Here is an 18,651-nt window from a genome sequence, read left to right as displayed (position 1 = left end):
TATTTATTTAATTCTGAATAGAATTTGTTTCTGGTCATTCCTTAAGCAAGTCTAAGTCATGATTCATTTGTGGATTTTCTCTGCACAGCTCCAAGCATGATCAATTTCAGAGAAAGGAGCTCCAGATGGCTCTGGAACTTCAGGGCGAGGGCAGTGATGAGGAGTACAACGTCATCAAAGTCCTGAACCATTTTGACTTCAGAGGACACCACTGCATTGTCCTGGAGCTGTTGAAGTACGTACCATGTGTTCCCACCGCCCCCCCCCCCCCAATAGCGTGGTTAACTTCATTAGCTAAACTAAAACTTTTATTTAACAGGTAAAGCCCACTGCCCTATCAGTTATTTTTCACAAGCGGCCTGGCTACAAATGATAGCTAAAAAAAGTGGCTGATGTGGAAATGTATAGCAGCCAAATACTCTAAACGCAAGTTTCTAAATGTGGAGGGACAAACCAGAGAACCAGGAGAAAAATCCACGTGACCAGGGGTAAAACATGCAAACTCAAAATATACATGCGTCACGGTCGGGATCAAAGCCCGATCTCTTCCACACCAGGGGAGGGTGATAACGTCACACCACCGGGGCTAGATGTTACTTTTGGGATTCCTGTGCCACCCACGCATTGTGATACTGTGGAGCTGTCATGTGTCCCAGGTGCACGAGGCCACTCCTCTTTTCTCAATCAGCCCGCCCACTTTTATATAGCCACGCCTCCACTCGATCAGCGCAGTGGTAATGATTGAGCCCCTCGGTGAAAATCCCTGAGTTCGATTCTCAACTCGGACGCCTTTCTCTGTGGAGTTTGTATCTCCTAATGGATAATTCCACCACCCGGAAACAGAGCCAATGAAAGCAAGTGGACAAATGTGCTAACTGATTTGGTTTATCAGCAAACCGATGACCTAAACCCACACTGAGCTATGAATCATATTAGTCGTGAATGTGCAAATAGAATATTAATATTGTCGTTATCAGAATCCACGCAGTATTGCAGGGTATGACACTGACGCTGCTTCGTTGTTGTCATTGTTGTTGCTGCTGCTGCCTCTTTCACAGGGAGAGCCTCTATGATGTGATTACGGAAGGGAGGCTCCGGAAATTGCACATGGGGATGGTGAAAACTTACACCAGGGGCATCCTCAAGTTCCTTTGCCACACCAAGGCCAGGAGCATCATCCATGCAGACATCAAGCCAGTGAGTGGACACAGCATTCAGCGCGACTTTGTTCCGGAGTTGTGTCATTATTGTGGGCTCGGTCCATAGAGAAAACTAACCACGTTGGTCACAGGGTCGATGTGTTAGCTCTGTCCGTCTATCTGGAAGGAAGCAGGGTCACGTTACCTCTGGTGATGATCTGGTATGAATTCAACTGTCGTGTAGAGTCGTGTCGCTATTGCGGGACTCACCACAGATAAAACCAGCAATGTAGATCACAGCGTTGCCCCAAACTTTGGGAAACACAAACCGGAGCTGAAAAGAATGATTTTCAAAATGTGCCAAACACGCGTTTGAACTGACAGCTGCCCGTTGTCAGCTTCCATGCTGTGAATGGAAAACTTCCCAAGACAAACGCGCGGTGGAAAGCGTCACGAAATCCGTGCGCCCTTGAGTGTGGTTTTTGGTCCGTAACTCGTTATCGGGCAGCTGTGAGCATCTATGATAAGTTGTCTATAGAGCTGCACCCTTTTACTTAGATGGTGCTTCAGAGAGCTTTAAATGTGATGAGCCTCGACTAACATCGCTCATCTTGATGCATTTGAAAGGGGCACCCCCAGTGGCAGCTGTCAGAAAACAGCGAATGTTGCACTTGACTCAAGGTTGATGACGGCGCTACGCCTCACCTAGTTCCCCTGTTTAGTTTGTACCGTGGTACGTGATTGATCCAATGCTGGCTGAATGCTATCGGCGTAACCTCCGAGTGTGAATTCCTTCTGCCTTTCTTCCTTTAGGAAAATGTTCTACTCAAGGATACCGTGACTGGCACCGTCAGGGTCACGGACTTCGGCACCAGCTTTTTTGTGAAAAGGCAACGTGAGTAACCTCACCTGGGTGTGAGTTTCTGCGTGTGGGTGTGAGTTTCTGTGTGTGGGTGTGTCTGTGTTCCAGTGTGCGTGTGTGCAAGTCTCTTAGTGTCTGTACATGTGACAGTGTGTGATAACGATGCTGTTCATGACACAGTGAGTATACACACACACGTACATATATATTTGTTGTTGTTGTGCAGCTCTGCATGTTGGTGGGACCCTGCCATACCTATCTCCGGAGGTATTGCTGGGCTACAGATTAACGTGTGCAGTGGACATGTGGGCACTGGGCTGCACAGTGGCGGAGTTGGCGACCGGCAGGGAATTATTCCATTCGGACAGCCGCGACGACCACCTCCCGTGCTGCATGGAGGTATTTCCAACTGGGCGTTCACCCCCTCGTGATTCCCCCCTCCTTCCTTGAAGTTGTAGGCTATGGGGGGGGGGGGGAGCCAGGAGAGGGGGGGCGATTGGCTACTTGGTGATCTGGCGAATGGCAGCCATCGTATGTTGTATGTGTGTACACGTGTGTGTCTTGTACGTGTGGGGGAGCAGTGGTGTAGCGGTTAGCGTGCTCAGCTACAAACCCGGTAATGCGAGTTTGATTCTAATTCACGGCCAACATCAGTGATGATTATCTGAACCGGTACTGGGCATCCCCTAGTACAAATCAGCCTCAAATGAGTACCTGGTGCCGTGTGTACCTGCTTCAATATGGCCAACCATCCCCACTCTGTGTGCCACAGTCCTGGCCCTCAACAGGTGCCGCTACTGTTGCTGCTGCTGTTTCTACTCACTACTAAAAGCACTTGCCCCTACAGTCTGCTGCGGCTACACGGGTGACTTTTGCCTTTATCTCAACCATGTGCAGATCCTCGGGTTGCCTCCAAGATGCATGATGGATGCAGCTCCTGACGGAATGCACTACTTTGGTGAGTTGAAGGGTGGGGCGAGCAACCGGCCGGATTCAGTGTTAGGGTGTGGCCTGGAGCTGTTGTAGTTTTTTTTGGGGGGGGGCCTCTTTGTATTTTCAATTCCTTGGGTGAGTGGGTGGGTAAATGGGCGCGTGGGCAAGTGGGTAGGTGGGCAAAGTGATGGTTGGTGACTGTGTGTCTCTCCTGCTGTGCATGTCTCCTGCAGATCGTTTGGGCATGATGTTCTCCCCAGTCAAGAGAAGGGTGCCAGGGAGCTTGTCACTTCACGGGGCACTCAAAAGCCACGACCCGGAGTTTGTTGACTTTGTCAGCTCCTGCCTGCGGTAAGAATCATCCCCCACCACCTCCCCCCTCCCCATGAGGATTTCTCCCACCAAGGTGATCAACGATCGCCCTCCACCGATCACCAGGAAGATATGGAGCTGAGTGAACCTGCCGATAACCAGTACCACCGGTGTTAAGATCGCCCTCTTTGGAGGTCTGTTATAGATGATCCTCGGCAGTGCGAGGCTCAGGGCATTTTTAGAGTACTGCGTATTGAAGGATTGGCGCTGCTACCGCGACTACCGCTGATGCCGTGTGATCCTGGACCTTGTGGGAGAAGGGAAGGAACGTCAATCCTCTCACCACGCCTCTCTCACCACGTGCGCTGCGTGTGACCCCGGTGCGTCTCTCAACAGATGGGATCCGGATTGTCGCATGACGCCAGCGCAGGCGCTGGGTCACAGCTGGCTCCGGACCGTGGCCACCAGCACCACCAGCAACGCCAACGCCACCACCATTGCTGCTCCTGGCAGTGTACAGTGTTTTGGAGCTGCTGAGCGACGGTAAGCCATGAGCTGCTTGTCCAATGTTCAAGGCAGTCCATAGGGAGGTGTGGGGCCCGGGGCAAGTCACAATTAAATCGGAAGTATTACCAACAATACAGGGGTTTTTTTCAGTTAGATCGCATAGATATACATGTGTTGCTAAACTCACCACCACCCAACACAGCCAATTAGTAAGGTGTATCATGTAAACAAAATGTGCCAATTAGTTACTAGATCAGCACACCAGTGTGTTGGAAAGTAAACCCACCACATTTACTATTCGAATATGACATTTTGCCGGGGATTGCAACCAGCCTCATAAGGTGACGGCCAGAATTGTGGAGAAATACTCCTGTTTCGGTCTTAAATAGTGATAAATGTGAATGTGATGTCATCATTTGTGAGCCAATCTGGTGCGAAAGCCTCCTTGTTAAAAAGACATTTTACGTCTGACACCGTAACATCGAAGCACAGGGCCGCCAAAAGCACGGTGCCTGGGGCGGTTTCCCCAGTACACCGTTCCCGGGGGATGGCTCTGCTCCTCTTAATGTATTTACATTTATTACTACTACCCTTATTTAGCCAGCATGAGCCTCACTCAGTCTCAAGACTCTTTTTCAGTAGAGTCCTGCCAAGTTGTTTGCATTACAGAACAAATTTGCTTTTGCTACTGCTCCTATGCGATCCCAATTGAGTGATTTGGAGGTTCAATTTCTAACACTGGCGAGGATGTCCATCCAACACTGGTTGCGTTGCGTGTGTCAGGGTTCAGTTACGTGGAGGAAAATGCCAAACCCAAAGGAATGAAAGTTACATTTTAATGTACAATTTTATTGAGGGACTGTGTGTTGTCTTGGTGGGGTCTGGGGCTGTTTTGTTGATGTTTTGCTGCCTTGCCCAAGTTTACATTTAGTGTTGAAAATCTGGCAGGATTTTATGTACTTTGTGCTTATGTGCTCAATTTTTTGTGACTTGCTTACATTTTTACACGTTGCACTCCTTTTGTTTGTTGTTGTAACTTGCTGACCCTGTGCCTCGATTGCATATCTGTGAAGGAAGAGCTTCATAGCTTATCGGATTCCTCTTCATCCAGTCTAAATAATGTATTCTGATTTTGGAAACCAATGCAGGACAAAACGGGGGGGGGGGGTAGAACACACTCCACATTCCACACGGGGAAAGTGGCCCAAGTATGGGAATCAAACCCAGGTCCCTCTTTGACTGAGTTCCAGCCCTGCCGCCTGCAAACAAACACATGTACAGTTCAAACCCCACGTATACATTCAGTTATATACGGATGTATTTTATAATTGGTTCCTGGGTGAGGACAAATAATGAGGCAGCCATATCTTTGCCATGTAGCCCTTCATCCAGTGTGATATCGCAAGACTAATGCCGATTCTGTAACCAGACCCACGATGGGCATGGTATGCTGCATTATTGCAGCATCGTTATTAACCTGGTTAATCTATCTCCGCACACAGTTGGTCCGTACGCGGATGATGGTGGGGGGGGGGGGGGGGACTGCGATCTCTGCTGTAGCAGGAAGTTGGAACGGTGTCGTGCGCATCTCTTCACAGAGCGGAGCCGGCGCTGCCCCCATCCTCCGCGCTTGCCCTGGCCTCTAAATGTAAGCTGACGGTTGTGGTGGAAGAGGAGACCCTGGTGGAGGAGCTCGTGGTGCAGGGAGAGGAGACCCTGGTGGAGGAGCTGGTGGTGCAGAAGGAGACCCTGGTGGAGGAGCTGGTGGTACAGGAGGAGGAGGAGACTCTGCTGGAGGAGCTGGTGGTGCAGGAGGAGACCCTGGTGGAGGAGCTGATGGTGCAGCAGGAGACCTGGGTGGAGGAGCTGGTGGTGCAGGAGGAGGAGACCCGGGTGGAGGAGCTGGTGGTGCAGGACGAAGAGGAGATGGGGGGGGAGACAGAGGAGGTGGAGACGAAGAAGGAGCAGGAGGAGGAGATGGTGGTGCAGGAGATGGTGGTGGAGGAGAAGGAGATGACAAGGAAAGAGGATCAGGCGATGGTGATGCAGGAGGAGAAGAGGAAGCGAGGGGGCCTGGCCCGCATAGGGAGAACCATCCGTGCACTCCTCCGACGCGCGCTGCTGTGTGGTGGCCGGTCCACCACACAGTAGAGGTGGTGGTCATGGATAGTTGTGAACCACGACCACTATCACCACACCCACCACGCACACTCCACACATACACCCCCCTGTGATACCCACCACCCACCACACACACCCTGCACCCACCCACCCCGTGACACCCACCACACACTACACAAAGAGCTAGGGGTTTAGAGGGTTAGGGGTTTATAAAGTTATGGGTTTAGAGGTTTTGGGGTATTTGGGGGATACGGGGTTTATATGTTTAGGTATTTTGAGGGTTATAGGGTTTAGGGGTTGAGAGTGTTAGGGCTTTAGGGGATTCTAGAGTTAGGGGTTTAGAGGGTTAGGGTTTTAAGGGTAAAGGGGTTTAAAGGGCTAGGTGTTTAGAGGATTAGGCTATTAGGGGTATAGGGGTTTAAAGAGTTAGGGGTTTAGGGGTTCAGAGGGTTATGGTTTTAAGGGTAGAGGGCTTAAGAGGGTTAGGGATTTAGAGGGTTTTGGGTTTAAAGATTTTGTGTTTAAGGGTTTAGGTTAGGGGTTCAGTGGGTTAGAGGTTTGGGGATTTATGGGTTAGGATTTTAGAGGGTGATGGGTTTAGACTGTTATGGTTTTAAGGGTAAAGGGGTTTTGAGGGTTGAGTTCTAGAGGGTTACAGTTTAGAAGGTTGTGGTTTTAGAGGGTTCTCGATTTAGAGAATTAGGGGTTTATGGGGTTTGATTGTTAAAGGGTTAGTGGTTTAGAGGGTTAGGAGTTTATAAGGTTATGGACTTAGGGGTTTAGAGGTTTTGGGGCTTTTAGGGGGTAAGCAGTTTAGAGGTTTGGGTGGTTTTAAGGGTTATGATGTTTAGGGGTTGAGCATATTAGGGGTTTTGAGGGTTAGGGTTTTAGTGGGTTAAGGGTGTAGAGGGTTAGGGGATTAGAGGGTGAGGGGTTTAGAGGGTTTGGGTTTTCGGGGTATTTGGGTTAGGATTTCAAAGGGTGAGGAGTTTAGATGGATAGGGTTTTAAGGGTGAAGGGGTTGAGGTTTCTATTTAGTAGAGTTTAGAATGTTATGGGTTTAGAGGGTTAAGGGTTTAGAGTTACTGTCGGTGTTTAGAGGTTTAGGGGGTTTATGGGTTTTGATTGCTCGGTGTTGTGGTTTACAAGGTTACGAGTTTTAGAAGGTTTTGGGTTTAGAGGTTTCGGTGTTTCGGGGATTAGAGGTTTATAAGGTGAGGGGTTTAAAGGGTTATGGTTTTACAGGTTTAGGGGTCTAGACAGTTTGGGGTTTAAGGGTTTAGAACAGGGGTGGGCAAATTTTTTGACTTGCGGGCCACAATGGGTTCTAAAATTTGACAGAGGGGCCGGGCCAGGAACAGATGGATGGAGTGTTTGTGTGAATTAATATAAATGTCGTGTAAAAATAATAACATGAATGGATTTGGCCTTTAACAGGTAGCAAAGCATTTATTTGCAAGGCAATTTAACAAATTGCATGAACATGAACAATACAAAAACATGTCGTAACTCCCGGTCAAAGTGCGCCATCTAATGGGGAAATGGGGGCATTACAGGAGAAAGGTAAAATTTAATTTAATAATAATAATTGTACAAGTTCGGCGGGCCAGATTAAAAATCCCAACGGGGCCGTATACGGCCCGGGGGCCGTACTTTCCCCATGTCTGGTTTAGAAGGTTAAGGGTTTAGACAGTTAAGAGTTTTTGGGGTTTATGGGTTAGGGTTATAAAAGGGTGAGGTGTTTAGACGGTTGGAGTCTTCAGGGTAAAGTCCTTTATAGGATATGGTGTTTAGAGGGTTAGAGTTTAGAACGTTTTGAGTTTAGAGGGTTTAGAGGTTTATGGGTTTCGATTGTTAGAGGTTGAATGGTTTAGATGGTTAGGAGTTGAGGAGGTTATAAGGGTATGTGTTTAGGGGTTTAGAGGTATAGGGGTTTCAAGGGTTAGGGATTTAGAGTGTTAGGGGTTTAGTGGTTAGAGAGTTTAGAGGGTTTAACACCTAGACTTTCACAACTAATATTGGGTTAGTCTCCAACACTAAATGGCACTTTTTGTTGATGTGACAAATTTTCCTAATTGGCTGTGTCGGGTGGTGGCTGGTTTAACGACACATTTATATTTACACAATCTAACCCCAAAAAAACATTTATGGGTTTTGAGAGTTAGGGGTTTAGTGGGTTATGTGTTTAGAGGGTTAGCATTTTAGGGGTATGGGTGTTTTAAGGGTTAGGCATCCAGAGGGTTAGTTCTTTAGAGGGTTGGGGTTTAAATGTGTTGGGATTAGATTAGGGATTTAGGGTTTTAGAAGGTTAGGGTTTTGAGGGTTAGGGTTTTAGAAGTTGAGGATTTAGAAGGTTATGAGTTCAGAGGGTTAGGGGTCTAGAGGGTTAGTTCATTAGAGGGTTGTGGTTTAGATTGGTTGGTATTTAGAATATTAGGGATTTAGGGTTTTAGAAGGATAGAGTTTCAAGGTTTAGAGGGTTAGGGATTCAGAGGGTTGAGGGTTTGGTTTTTAATGGCTTCGAAGGTTAGGGTTAAAAAACTAAGGGGTTTGGAGAGTGAGGGGTTTTTGGTGGGTTAGGGTTTTAAGGGTAAAGGGTTTGAGAGGGTTAGCGGTTTAGATGGTTATGGGTTTAAATGGTTAGGGATTTAGATAGTTACGGGGTTTAGAGGTTTAGAGGGTTTTATTTGTTCGAGGTTTAGTGGTTAAGGTCTCTGTGCGAGTCCAACAGGTTTATTTTAGTCTATGGTAAGATAAAAACAGTTCACTTTAATTTGTATATATTTAAACAATTTGTTTACCTTTCCTGTCGTGTTTTTGTATTGTATTTTTATTATGTTCTGACCCGCCCGATTGGACGTCTGTGAAAACAGATCGTCATAGCTCATCAGATTCATCCAGTATAAATAAATATTCAGATTAAAATTCTATTGACCTCTGTGCGAATCTATGGATTTCTGTGTGAGTTTTTGGGTCTCTTGAGTGTATGGATCTCTGTGTGAGGCTATTGGTCTCTGTGCATGTCAAAAGGACTCGGAGCGAGTCTATGGGGTTGCCGTGTGAGTCTGAGTGTCTGTAGGAATGCATGGGTCTCTGTTGGAGTCTATGGGTTTCTGGGTATGGTTGTTTGTGCGAGTTTTACATGCATAAATGGAACTTAAAAAGGCCATTGAGGGTTGCAGAATCCAAATTGAATATTAAGTTCCCCGCAGTGCAAGCCAGCTCCCTAGTCGTGTCATCAAACAGCCCCTGTAATTATTTATAATAATAAAAGACTTACTCCAAGAAATCCACACAGTAAGGTCCTGAATTGGGGTTTTATTTTATCTTTGGTTTTATTCGGTTAAGTCACGTAGGTAAAAAATAAATTAAATAAAAGAAAAAATTAAAACACGACGTTTCGAAGGCAACACAGGCTTCCGTCTTCAGGTGGAAACAGTCACAGCAAAAAATCGCTGCACAAAGTGGCGAGGCTCTGGGAACCTCTGGCTTAAATACAGGTTAAGGGAGGGGGGGGGGAGGAGCCATGTAGGGGGACCTTAGTGGGGTGAGGGGCAGAGTTAATCCGTATTTTGTTGTGTAGAGGGTGTGGGGGGTGGGTCACTGTGTGTGTGCAATAGAAACGTAAAAATAGAAAAAATTAAAGATCGGCAAGAATGCGCTGTAAGGTGCGGAGTAGAACACCGTGGAAATAGAAAAGCTTAAATGCAGGTTAAGGGGGGGCGGCGGGTGGGAGGAGCCATGTAGGGGGACCTTGGTGGGCTGCGGGGCTGAGTTAATCCGTCTTTTGTTGTGTAGAGGGTGCGGGGGATGGGTCACTGTGTGTGTGCAATAGAAACGGAAAAAAATAGAAAAATTAAAGATCGGCAAGAATGTGCTGTCAGGGGGAAGTAGAAAAAAGGGAAATAGAAAGTTCGGAAGGAATATGCTTGGTATACCACTACTTGAAATTGCTGTTAGAAATTAGTTGACGTTTGATATGATTTAAAACGTCCTTCCAGTGGTTGCTTAATTTGAAACTATCCTCTCGGTTGAAGGTATGCCTGTATTTGTATATCTGAATGGCTTGGTGAACACATCTCTGGTGATAACCTATAGGTTTACAGAGAACCTTGGTATCGGAGAAGACAATCTCATGATCACCCATAGCGTTGTGACAATGATCAGCCACAGCAGAAGAATTCGTTCTGCCGCGTTTCAAATCTCATTTGTGCTCGTGAATTCGGTCAGAGACATGTCGCTTTGTCTCCCCGATATAGCAATCACCACAGGTACAACTCAATTTGTAAACCCCGGGGTACTGTAAGTCAGGAATGACATCCTTCACGGATGGGATCAGATCACGAATTTTGTGTACTGTATTGAACCGGACCTGGATCTTGTGTTTGTTTAGAATTTTGGAAATCTTTTTAGTAACGCCTGCTATATATGGTAGTGTGATGGTTTTGACCGGAGTATCAAGTGGTTGTTTCTGTATGGAGGGAGAAACAGCTTGGCGGATGGTACGGTCAGAGTATCCATTCCTTTTGAGGGCCAGGTGCACATGTTTTAATTCACTGGTCAGGTGGTGTTGGTCCGAAATGCAATGAACCCAATGGTATACAGTTTTGATGAGATAATTCTTTTGGGCTGGGTGGTGGTGGGAATCAGGCTTCAAGTAGGAATCTGTGTGGGTGGGTTTCCTGTAGACAGAATGCCCCAATGAGCCATCAGGTCTCCTCTGAAACAGAACATCTAAGAATGGTAGCTTGCCATTTTTCTCCACTTCCATGGTGAATTTGATGGCGGGATGTCTGGAATTGATGTGGTGTAGGAAAAGGTTCAAAGCTGGGAGGCTATGTGGCCAAATGACGAAAGTGTCATCCACATATCTCTTCCCCTGGGAAGGTCTGAGGGTGAAAGTCTGGATGGCGTCTGATTCAAATTTCTCCATGAAAATATTGGCTATCACTGGTGACAAGGGGGAACCCATGGGGGTACCCTCATTTTGTTTGTAGAAGGAGCCATTCCAAGTAAAGTAGGTATTGTTGAGGCAGTGCCTAACCAGTGCAGGTGTATCGGCGTCTAGTCCATGTTGGACCAAATTTTCAATTATTTCAATGGTATCAGGTACTGGGACCTTGGTGAACAAAGAGACCACATCGAAGCTGACAAGGATATCGTCAGGGGACAGTACAACGTCTTTGACCATAGAGACAAATTGGGCCGCGTTAAGTACTGCTGAGGCGGTCTTGCCAGTGAAAGGCAGCAAGGAATATGACAGAAAACGGGCTAGTCTATAGGTAGGGGAGTTGATCGTGGATACGATGGGTCGTAGTGGGGTGCCTTCTTTATGGATCTTGAGAAGACCATAGAATCTAGGGAGTCTTGCAGCAGAAGGTTTTAGGGAGGGACGTTTAGTTGGGTCGATTAGGGAGGTCGAACTTGTGATGATCTTGTTGGTTTTTATCGCTAGGCTATTGGTAGGGTCATTTTTAATTTTTGAGTAACTTCCATCGTTGAGCAGATTCTGGATTTTGTTGTTGTTTGAATCTTTATCCATAATTACAGTAGCGTTGCCTTTATCGGCTGAGAGGATGACTATATCACTTCTGTTTTTTTAAATTCGCGAGTTCAGAGCGTTCATTTTTGCTGATGTTACTAATGGGTTTCTTAGCATTCTGAAGAATAGTGGCTATTTCAGCTCTCGCAACGTCTGCTTGGATGTGTCCCACGCCTTTGAGGGCTACATCGACCTGAGAGATGATATCATCTACTGGTATGTGTTTTGGGGTGACAGCAAAATTCAGTCCCCTAGCCAGTACTGTTTTCAGATTGTCCGAAATCGGCGTGCTACTCTGATGAATGACGATTTTGTTGACGTCGAGTTTTGTTATACGTGGAACTGGGTTCTTCTTTAATAGCTGGTTGAATTTAGAAATCAGGTTAGCTTTACATTTGACTGACAGTGAATCAGCAGAAGAAGCAGTCATGTTGTCTATGTGATTCCAATCCGCACCAACCGGCATGTGCACCCGCATGTATACCACCTCTACACCGTTCATCATGCTAGGTCAGCCAATCAAATGCTATTTTTTATGCTAATTCCTTTGTCAAGGCACCTTGTTTCCTCGCACACAGCTTAACGGTCGCGGTCTGAGCGTGGCTGTGTTTCACTCCAGCGCTGTCCTCGAGACAGCCTGGTTCCTTCACCTGATGAAGGCCGCTTGTGTTGTGGCCGAAACGTCGTGATTTTTGTTGTTTTATTATTTACCTACGTGACTTTACCGAATAGAACCAAAGAGTATGGATCCTTGCAGTCACGATAGCTTTAAATCTAGAATTGATAGCCCTCCCCGTAGAGGTTTTCACCTATCTGTTAGAGCTTTTAACAGATAACGGGACAAGAAGTCACAGCTCATCGAGATGCTGACCTTCCTCAAAAGATGCCGCGATCACAAGGTAATACCCATCGCTTTCACACTCATTTCTTCTGCTGTATCTTCTCCGAATTCTAAACAGATTCTGTTTAAGGCCAGCCTATCTTAAATCTCAGAGAGGATAAGGCTACTCCGATTTGAACTCGATACTTTAGACAGGACTCTCCTACAAGCTCATTTAATGTTAACACAAAAAATGTCACCTTCTGATTGGAATCACATAGATAATATGACTGCTTCTTCTGCTGATTCACTGTCAGTCAAATGTAAAGCTAACCTAATTTCTTTCTGATTGGGAGGGGGTCAAATATATAACATTTTTGACATGCTTTTTTCCTGGATTTTGTTGTTGTTATTCTGTCTCTCACTGTTCAAATAAACCTACCATTAAAATTATAGACTGATAATTTCTTTGTCAGTGGGCAAACGTACAAAATCAGCAGGGGATCAAATACTTTTTTCCCTCACTGTATATATAAATAAATAGTGCATATTTAGTGTACTATTGAGTGCATGTTTACGTGCTCTAACCCAAAAATCTCGATTATGGACTCAAAAAACCGCTGGGAGACTTCTCACTCAGACCCGTAGCAAGACGATATCGCCCCAATATTCAAATTGTTCAAATATCCCCCGAACGAGTCCAGGATCAATTTAAAGATCATACTCGGCATTCTGAAGGTCCTCCGTGGTCTGACAATGATCACGTTGCCATGTTTACGCTTCTTACAAATATTTTTGCCCCGTTGAATCGATCACCAAACCCAAGTGACGGTAATGTTACGATTAAAAAAATCTCAGTGGGTGACCTCTGGGCAGAGCATGACCTTGCAAACAGACGACCAATCGAGTGAAATAAACATGGGAAATGCACCTCGATGAACAGGCTGACTTCCCTGTGTGTTTGGACAAACTCATTCATCACAGGCAAAACGAACATGTCCCGAATGCCCACGTCCTTCAGGAACTGCATCTGGAGGTGTTGGCACACCAATTGCATCACCTAGCAAAAGAGGAAAACAGCAGGAACGACGTGAATACATCATCGCCATGCAGCAGTCTACGCCCGTCAATTTCTCACAGCGGTAGTAAGGTCCTTAGGTGTCTGGGAGCACAAGGCAGGTGCAGGTGGGTGAGTCATAATTTCCATCCCTGACGCCAAAACTTATTTCAGGCTGTGCAAGAGATAATGACATGGGTTAATTGTCACACAAGCCAATTAGAAAGCTGCCATGCTGTTAATGGTTAGTAAACTGAACTCACAGACCAGAGGTCGCTAAATGGGTACACCACAGTTAGCTGATCGGCAAGTCACGTGTGATGCAACAAAGTGTGGCTTTCAGCCGGCTCTTCCAACACATCTGGTCAACGTGGAAAAGTAGAATATGGGACCTTCCTGGTGTGGACTAATCAGTTTCAAAGACAATGCATATATTATAAGAGCATGTTTGCATGTTCACCACAAGTACGTGTGGTTAATGCAGACAGGATTCCTTGAATGAGGATTCTGTTTGGTGTTTTAACATCTTGACACCTGTTGTCTTGCCAGAAAGGGTAAAACCTATTGTTATATGGAAAAGTAGACCAAATACTCGTAAAGAGTCCGCTCTCATGAAAGTCTTTTCACCAGCGGTGGTGTGACCAAGCAATTGCAGAGCTGCACTTTTATATAAGTCAGGTCAGAGCCAGATACACATTGGAGGATAAACATCCCACGGTGGCTGGGCAATTGTTGTGCAATAATGTCAGGTCAAACTTACTTAGGATATTTACAGGTGCGTTTTATTCATGCCGTATATATTAATGCACACATTGTGTAGTGGTATTATTATTAAACTCACCTTTAATGACGATGACCATAAACATGATTAAGAGTGTGACTATTAATGAATGTGCGACTGTACGATGTGGACGTAGCGGAGGGGCCCCCCACGGTGAGCGGTGACGCAACGCGCGCAGTGGCCCGCGTCACGTGGTTGACACCTCACGTGCACAGAGCGAGGCAGGCAGAGCCAGAGGGGGGGGGGAGCGTTGCCTAGGCGACGTTGGCGTCCTCGCGGCCTACTCCACGGTCAAGCTGCGTGTCACTTGGTGACCCCCCCACCGCCTCTTACTGGACACCTGTGAGTGAGAGCTTGATAGCGCTTCGGATTTCTCCAGGGTCAAAACAGATTTTGATTCTGAGTACAGTGTGCACAGCACCAGTACGGCGAGTCCTCGTTTAACGCAGTAGATGCGTTCCTGAAAAGTGCCGCGTTAAGCGAAAACTATTTCCCCCGTAATGAATGTCCAAGCGCAGTCAGAATTGGGTTACAAATAACTTGGGGGGACGCCGCCGCGTTACCGTCTCGTCTCGCTCAACCGCACAGCTCAAGAAAGTAGTTCGGCGTCGACCGCTCACAAGTCGCCTTATGGCGGTGCGCGTTCCCTAAATGAAGGCAACCGCGTTATAGCGTGAACACGCGGGACAGACCCAGTTGTCGTGTGCGGGTCAACTCCCTGAGATAAACTTGCTGCCGACTTCATGTGTTGTGCACGCCCAGTGCTCAGCCAATTGTTGTGAGCGTCGCTCCTCTGCCCTCTGTTGTTAATGGAGGGAGACTGCACCCAACTGCCAAGTATCATCCTTCGCGAGCCACTTCAAAACGCTCATCTTGACACCGCTGGAAGCAGTCATCGGCCTTGACCTCACCCCACAACAGTGCAAGTTTAACCGCTCAACATTAAAACACAACGATGGGTCGCTTGCACCAATCGCACAACATCACAGCGTTGACTCTCAGCTGTTGCTTGTGTAGAGGGGGTCAGATTGTCCAGACATTCGGTTGATACTAATAGGGTTTATTTGCCAGTATTGTAGATTATTTGAATTCCATTTGTTTGGGCGTCAGGGTGGTGCAGTGGTCACGCCCGTGCATGGCATCTTCTGAAGGAGTGCCTGGCTTCGCTTTCCTAATTCTGGTCCCTTTCTCTGCATGGGTATACTCCCATAGCAAAACAACAACAACAAGAAAACATACACTGTAACTGGTACTAGCCAAACATCTGGGATTGTTTTTGTTATGCTGCATTGCCCAAAATGGCATTTGGTGAGAAAAAAAATTGGCAGGAATTGATGCACTAATGCAATTTGAACTCTTATATATTTTTATTTCATGACTTGCTTAGCGATCATATTCTTGGTAAAGTCACGTAAATAAAGTCACGTAAATAGAAAACAAGAAATAAAATTCAAATTAAATAAAAAAAAACAAATAAAAAAGAAATTGAAAATAATAAAAGCAAAAAACCCAGGACGTTTCAATCGCAACACAAGCGGTCTTTATTTTATTGTTTGTTGTTTACGTGACTTTACCGAAAGAACCAAGAATATGAATTCCTGCAGTCACGAAAGTTAAATCAAAATTTGCTTCGCGTTCCTTTACTTTGCCCTCCTATCTGTTTGTATTGTTGTTTGTTGTTGTAATTTTCTGACTCGCCCCGACTGGATAGCTCCTCAGATTCGTCCAGCCTAATTAAAGATTCTGATTCGGACATTAACTGACCCAGTTTTCGCGTGGAGTTCACGGCCAGGATGTGGAACAAAGGGACCCCCGGTCACACTCACGTGGAATGCCTAGGGCATTGCACAGCATGTAAATGGACTAGTTTTGTGAGATTGAGTGGTGGCTTAGCGAAGGCCTTTATTCAACAATGTATATCATGGCCGATAAGAATTTTTATAGTCATACACCATAGCCCACGATTTCCTGCACCGTTCATTCACTTGAGGAGACTGCGCATGGTGGAGATGGATGACCCTCGGTATCCTGTCTCAAAGTGATTCCAGTGGTTCAGGTAGTGGAAGAGTTGCTAGAGCTTCTGGTTCTTGCCGAAGCCTTGTGACTTTGGGATGAGAGCGTGGTAGGATGAGTGAAGCGTGGAGCTAAAGCTCCTGGAACATCCAGTACCCAAACAACACCAAACATTCAAAATCTTACAATGCTGCTGTTCCAGCACGAACAACATAACAATGAACAACATTTTCACAAATTCAACGTAATGCAGGTAATTGAGTGGCTCGAGGTTAATTTCAATGTCAGAGCACCGAGCCAATGCCATTGAGGTCCTCCGTTCAAAATTCAGTGAGCCATCTATCAACAAACGTTCCTGCGAATTGAGGGCAGGAATGCTGTGGTCTCAACTTGGTCAGAACGCTTCTGGCAATTGCTTGATGATGCTGGTTGTAATCACCAGCGAAAGGTCGTACTCGTTTGAAAATGTTCTGCGTTTCCTCTCTAACACACTAGAGTGCCGAAGCAATAACATAAATGGGACGTTCTGTTCATGTCAGAAACATTACTAATGGGCTGTGTTGGGTGGATGTGGGTGTACGACGCATTGACACTGACACGATCTAAGCCAAAAAAAACTTGATCATGAATAATATTGGTCGCGAAAGCCTGCGTGTGAAACACCACTTTACCTTTAAAGTCACCTCGAAAACCCACTGCGATCAAATGGGTTTCCCATATGGCTGTGCACATGATGAGCTACACTGCTGCATGTATTAACTCTTTCCTGCTCAGAGATGACTGCAAGTTGCGGGGTGCATCCCGTTCACTGCTGAATCTCGTGTACGTCATCGGAACGTAATAGGAAGTAAATATTAAATAACTTTATCGGTACCGAGGATCCCACAAGGCCGTGCGGGAAGGTGTGTAGCACAGTTTGGTACCAGCTATAATAGAGTGCTGTCCTGTCGCTACGGTGCTCTGCGGCGAGTACAATGTCTTTAAAAACAACGGCGCTATGCCTCTCTAAATAAAATTACCGCTGAACCGCTTGCGCGTTCCGAGATTTGGTGGTGAACGAGAACCATCCTGAAATGAGCAGTCGTCTCGGAACAGGAAAGGGTTAAGGGCGAGAGTGAAACGGCTTACGAACCTGAAGCCGAGACCAGAGCTCGCGGGTTTCCCGTTCACCGTAGTCCTTCTCTATCATGTCCAGCTGAAGCTGCAGTCGCTGCCGTGAGAAGAACGTCACCCAGTCCTCCTGCCACTCATTCAACTGGTGGCATAAATATAGTTTTATTACAGACATTTAAAAACATAAGCAAATAATACCTACTTTATTTGGCCAATCCTTGACCTAAAACAGTGATATTCACTCATTTTCGGCGGGGGGCCACTTTCGCGAATAAGACATTATCAGTGAAATAGCCATCTCACATTTGAAACCATTGGGGGGTTTGACAGCATGATGGGGTGTTTTCACTTGTGTGTATTGTCGGGGACTGCACGTCAGGGGTCGCAGTAAAAAGGACACCAGGGATTGCCACCGGCCCGCGGGCCTTGCAATGAAGAACACGGACTTAAGATGTCACCCAGAAACGTTGAATTTTACGTACAAATGGCTGGGTAATTCTTAAGACATAATTCGACACTCATGTTATGTACCGATTATCATGCTGTAGTCTTTGAACATCTCATTTTAGCCACCAATTGATATCCTCATAAAAAATTACAACAGCATTGATCCTAACGATAGGTTCTGCGCTTAATTCCCACACCTCCGTTTAGCACGGTTGGCTATGTACGGTGGAAAGGAAGTTCAACATACATTCATACAAGTCTGTCAAACCCGGCTGAGTGTAATTGGTAATTAGCGAAAACATAACTGATTATGTGAACACTGGTTATGCAAGATCGATCTCTGAGGGAACTTCAGTGACATCTGGTGATGTCAGTTGTAACTGTGTGCCCTGTTATCAATGGTACACCTGTGTGCAATGGAAGAAAATATATGCATTTTTTAATCAAATATATTGTTTTATAAATTTGTGTACTTATGCAAGATAAAATGTACGCCAATCTAGTTCTTCTTAAAATGTAACCTTAAACCAATGTTACCATCATCAGTGGTTAATAGACTATTACACAAAGGACTCTCATATTTCTACGATGTAATACTAATTAGACTGACATCTGAACAACAGCTGATTTCACCGCTCCATGATAAAACTAATTTAATCAAGTAAACATTATTGCCGTTCCTATAAAACTTTGGTCACCCAGGCTGTCCTTCAACAAAAGGGTATATTAAATCTATAATATAGTTTTTCTGGGTTAGATCGCATAAAAATAAATGAGCCGTTAAACCCACCACCACCTAACAGCCAATTAGTAAGGTTGTCACGTAAACGGAACATGACAATCCGCTACTAGTACAGCAAACCGAAGTGTTGGAGAGAAAATCCACAACATTTACAATCTGAGTACGACGTTTCGCCAGTATTTACAACTATCATCATTAGGTGGACAGCCAAATTCGTAGAGGAATCCTCCTGTTTCATTCCTTGGAGGGATAGATGTGATGA

The 18,651-nt window shown here is 45.9% G+C and overlaps 2 protein-coding genes and 1 long non-coding RNA gene across 3 annotated transcripts; 2 read left to right on the top strand and 1 right to left on the bottom strand.

Annotated features, from left to right (window-relative positions):
• Positions 1-108: 108 nt before the first annotated feature.
• LOC142925595 (dual specificity tyrosine-phosphorylation-regulated kinase 2-like) lies at positions 109-2,164 on the top strand. Its single transcript, XM_076068651.1, has 3 exons — positions 109-235; positions 1,059-1,197; positions 1,953-2,164. Exons 1-3 carry the CDS (start codon positions 126-128, stop codon positions 2,040-2,042), a joined length of 339 nt encoding a protein of 112 aa, XP_075924766.1. The 5' UTR covers positions 109-125; the 3' UTR covers positions 2,043-2,164.
• A 1,468-nt stretch (positions 2,165-3,632) lies between these two features.
• Positions 3,633-8,802, top strand: LOC142929827 (uncharacterized). Its single transcript, XM_076071885.1, has 2 exons — positions 3,633-3,789; positions 5,352-8,802. Exons 1-2 carry the CDS (start codon positions 3,662-3,664, stop codon positions 5,902-5,904), a joined length of 681 nt encoding a protein of 226 aa, XP_075928000.1. The 5' UTR covers positions 3,633-3,661; the 3' UTR covers positions 5,905-8,802.
• LOC142929828 (uncharacterized) lies at positions 7,297-15,266 on the bottom strand. Its single transcript, XR_012945982.1, has 2 exons — positions 13,168-15,266; positions 7,297-7,404 (listed from the first exon to the last, which is right to left on the bottom strand). It is a non-coding gene; the product is annotated as an uncharacterized LOC142929828 (long non-coding RNA).
• Between the last annotated feature and the right edge of the window lie 3,385 nt (positions 15,267-18,651).

The sequence above is a fragment of the Petromyzon marinus genome, chromosome 2 (assembly GCF_048934315.1).
Source record: "Petromyzon marinus isolate PM22_M1 ecotype Great Lakes invasive population chromosome 2, UKy_Petmar_22M1.pri1.0, whole genome shotgun sequence".
Taxonomy (NCBI): domain Eukaryota; kingdom Metazoa; phylum Chordata; class Hyperoartia; order Petromyzontiformes; family Petromyzontidae; genus Petromyzon; species Petromyzon marinus.
The sequence above is the reverse complement of the archived record's forward strand: the minus strand, read 5'-3'. Positions and strand labels throughout refer to the sequence as shown.

Bases quoted from the DNA above. Each gene is read 5' to 3' on its own strand.
- LOC142925595 (XM_076068651.1), top strand. From the start codon at position 126: ATGGCTCTGGAACTTCAGGGCGAGGGCAGTGATGAGGAGTACAACGTC. The intron at 236-1,058 runs GTACGTACCATG...CCTCTTTCACAG, and splicing joins ATTGTCCTGGAGCTGTTGAA to GGAGAGCCTCTATGATGTGA. The intron at 1,198-1,952 runs GTGAGTGGACAC...TTCTTCCTTTAG, and splicing joins TCCATGCAGACATCAAGCCA to GAAAATGTTCTACTCAAGGA.
- LOC142929827 (XM_076071885.1), top strand. From the start codon at position 3,662: ATGACGCCAGCGCAGGCGCTGGGTCACAGCTGGCTCCGGACCGTGGCC. The intron at 3,790-5,351 runs GTAAGCCATGAG...ATCTCTTCACAG, and splicing joins TTTGGAGCTGCTGAGCGACG to AGCGGAGCCGGCGCTGCCCC.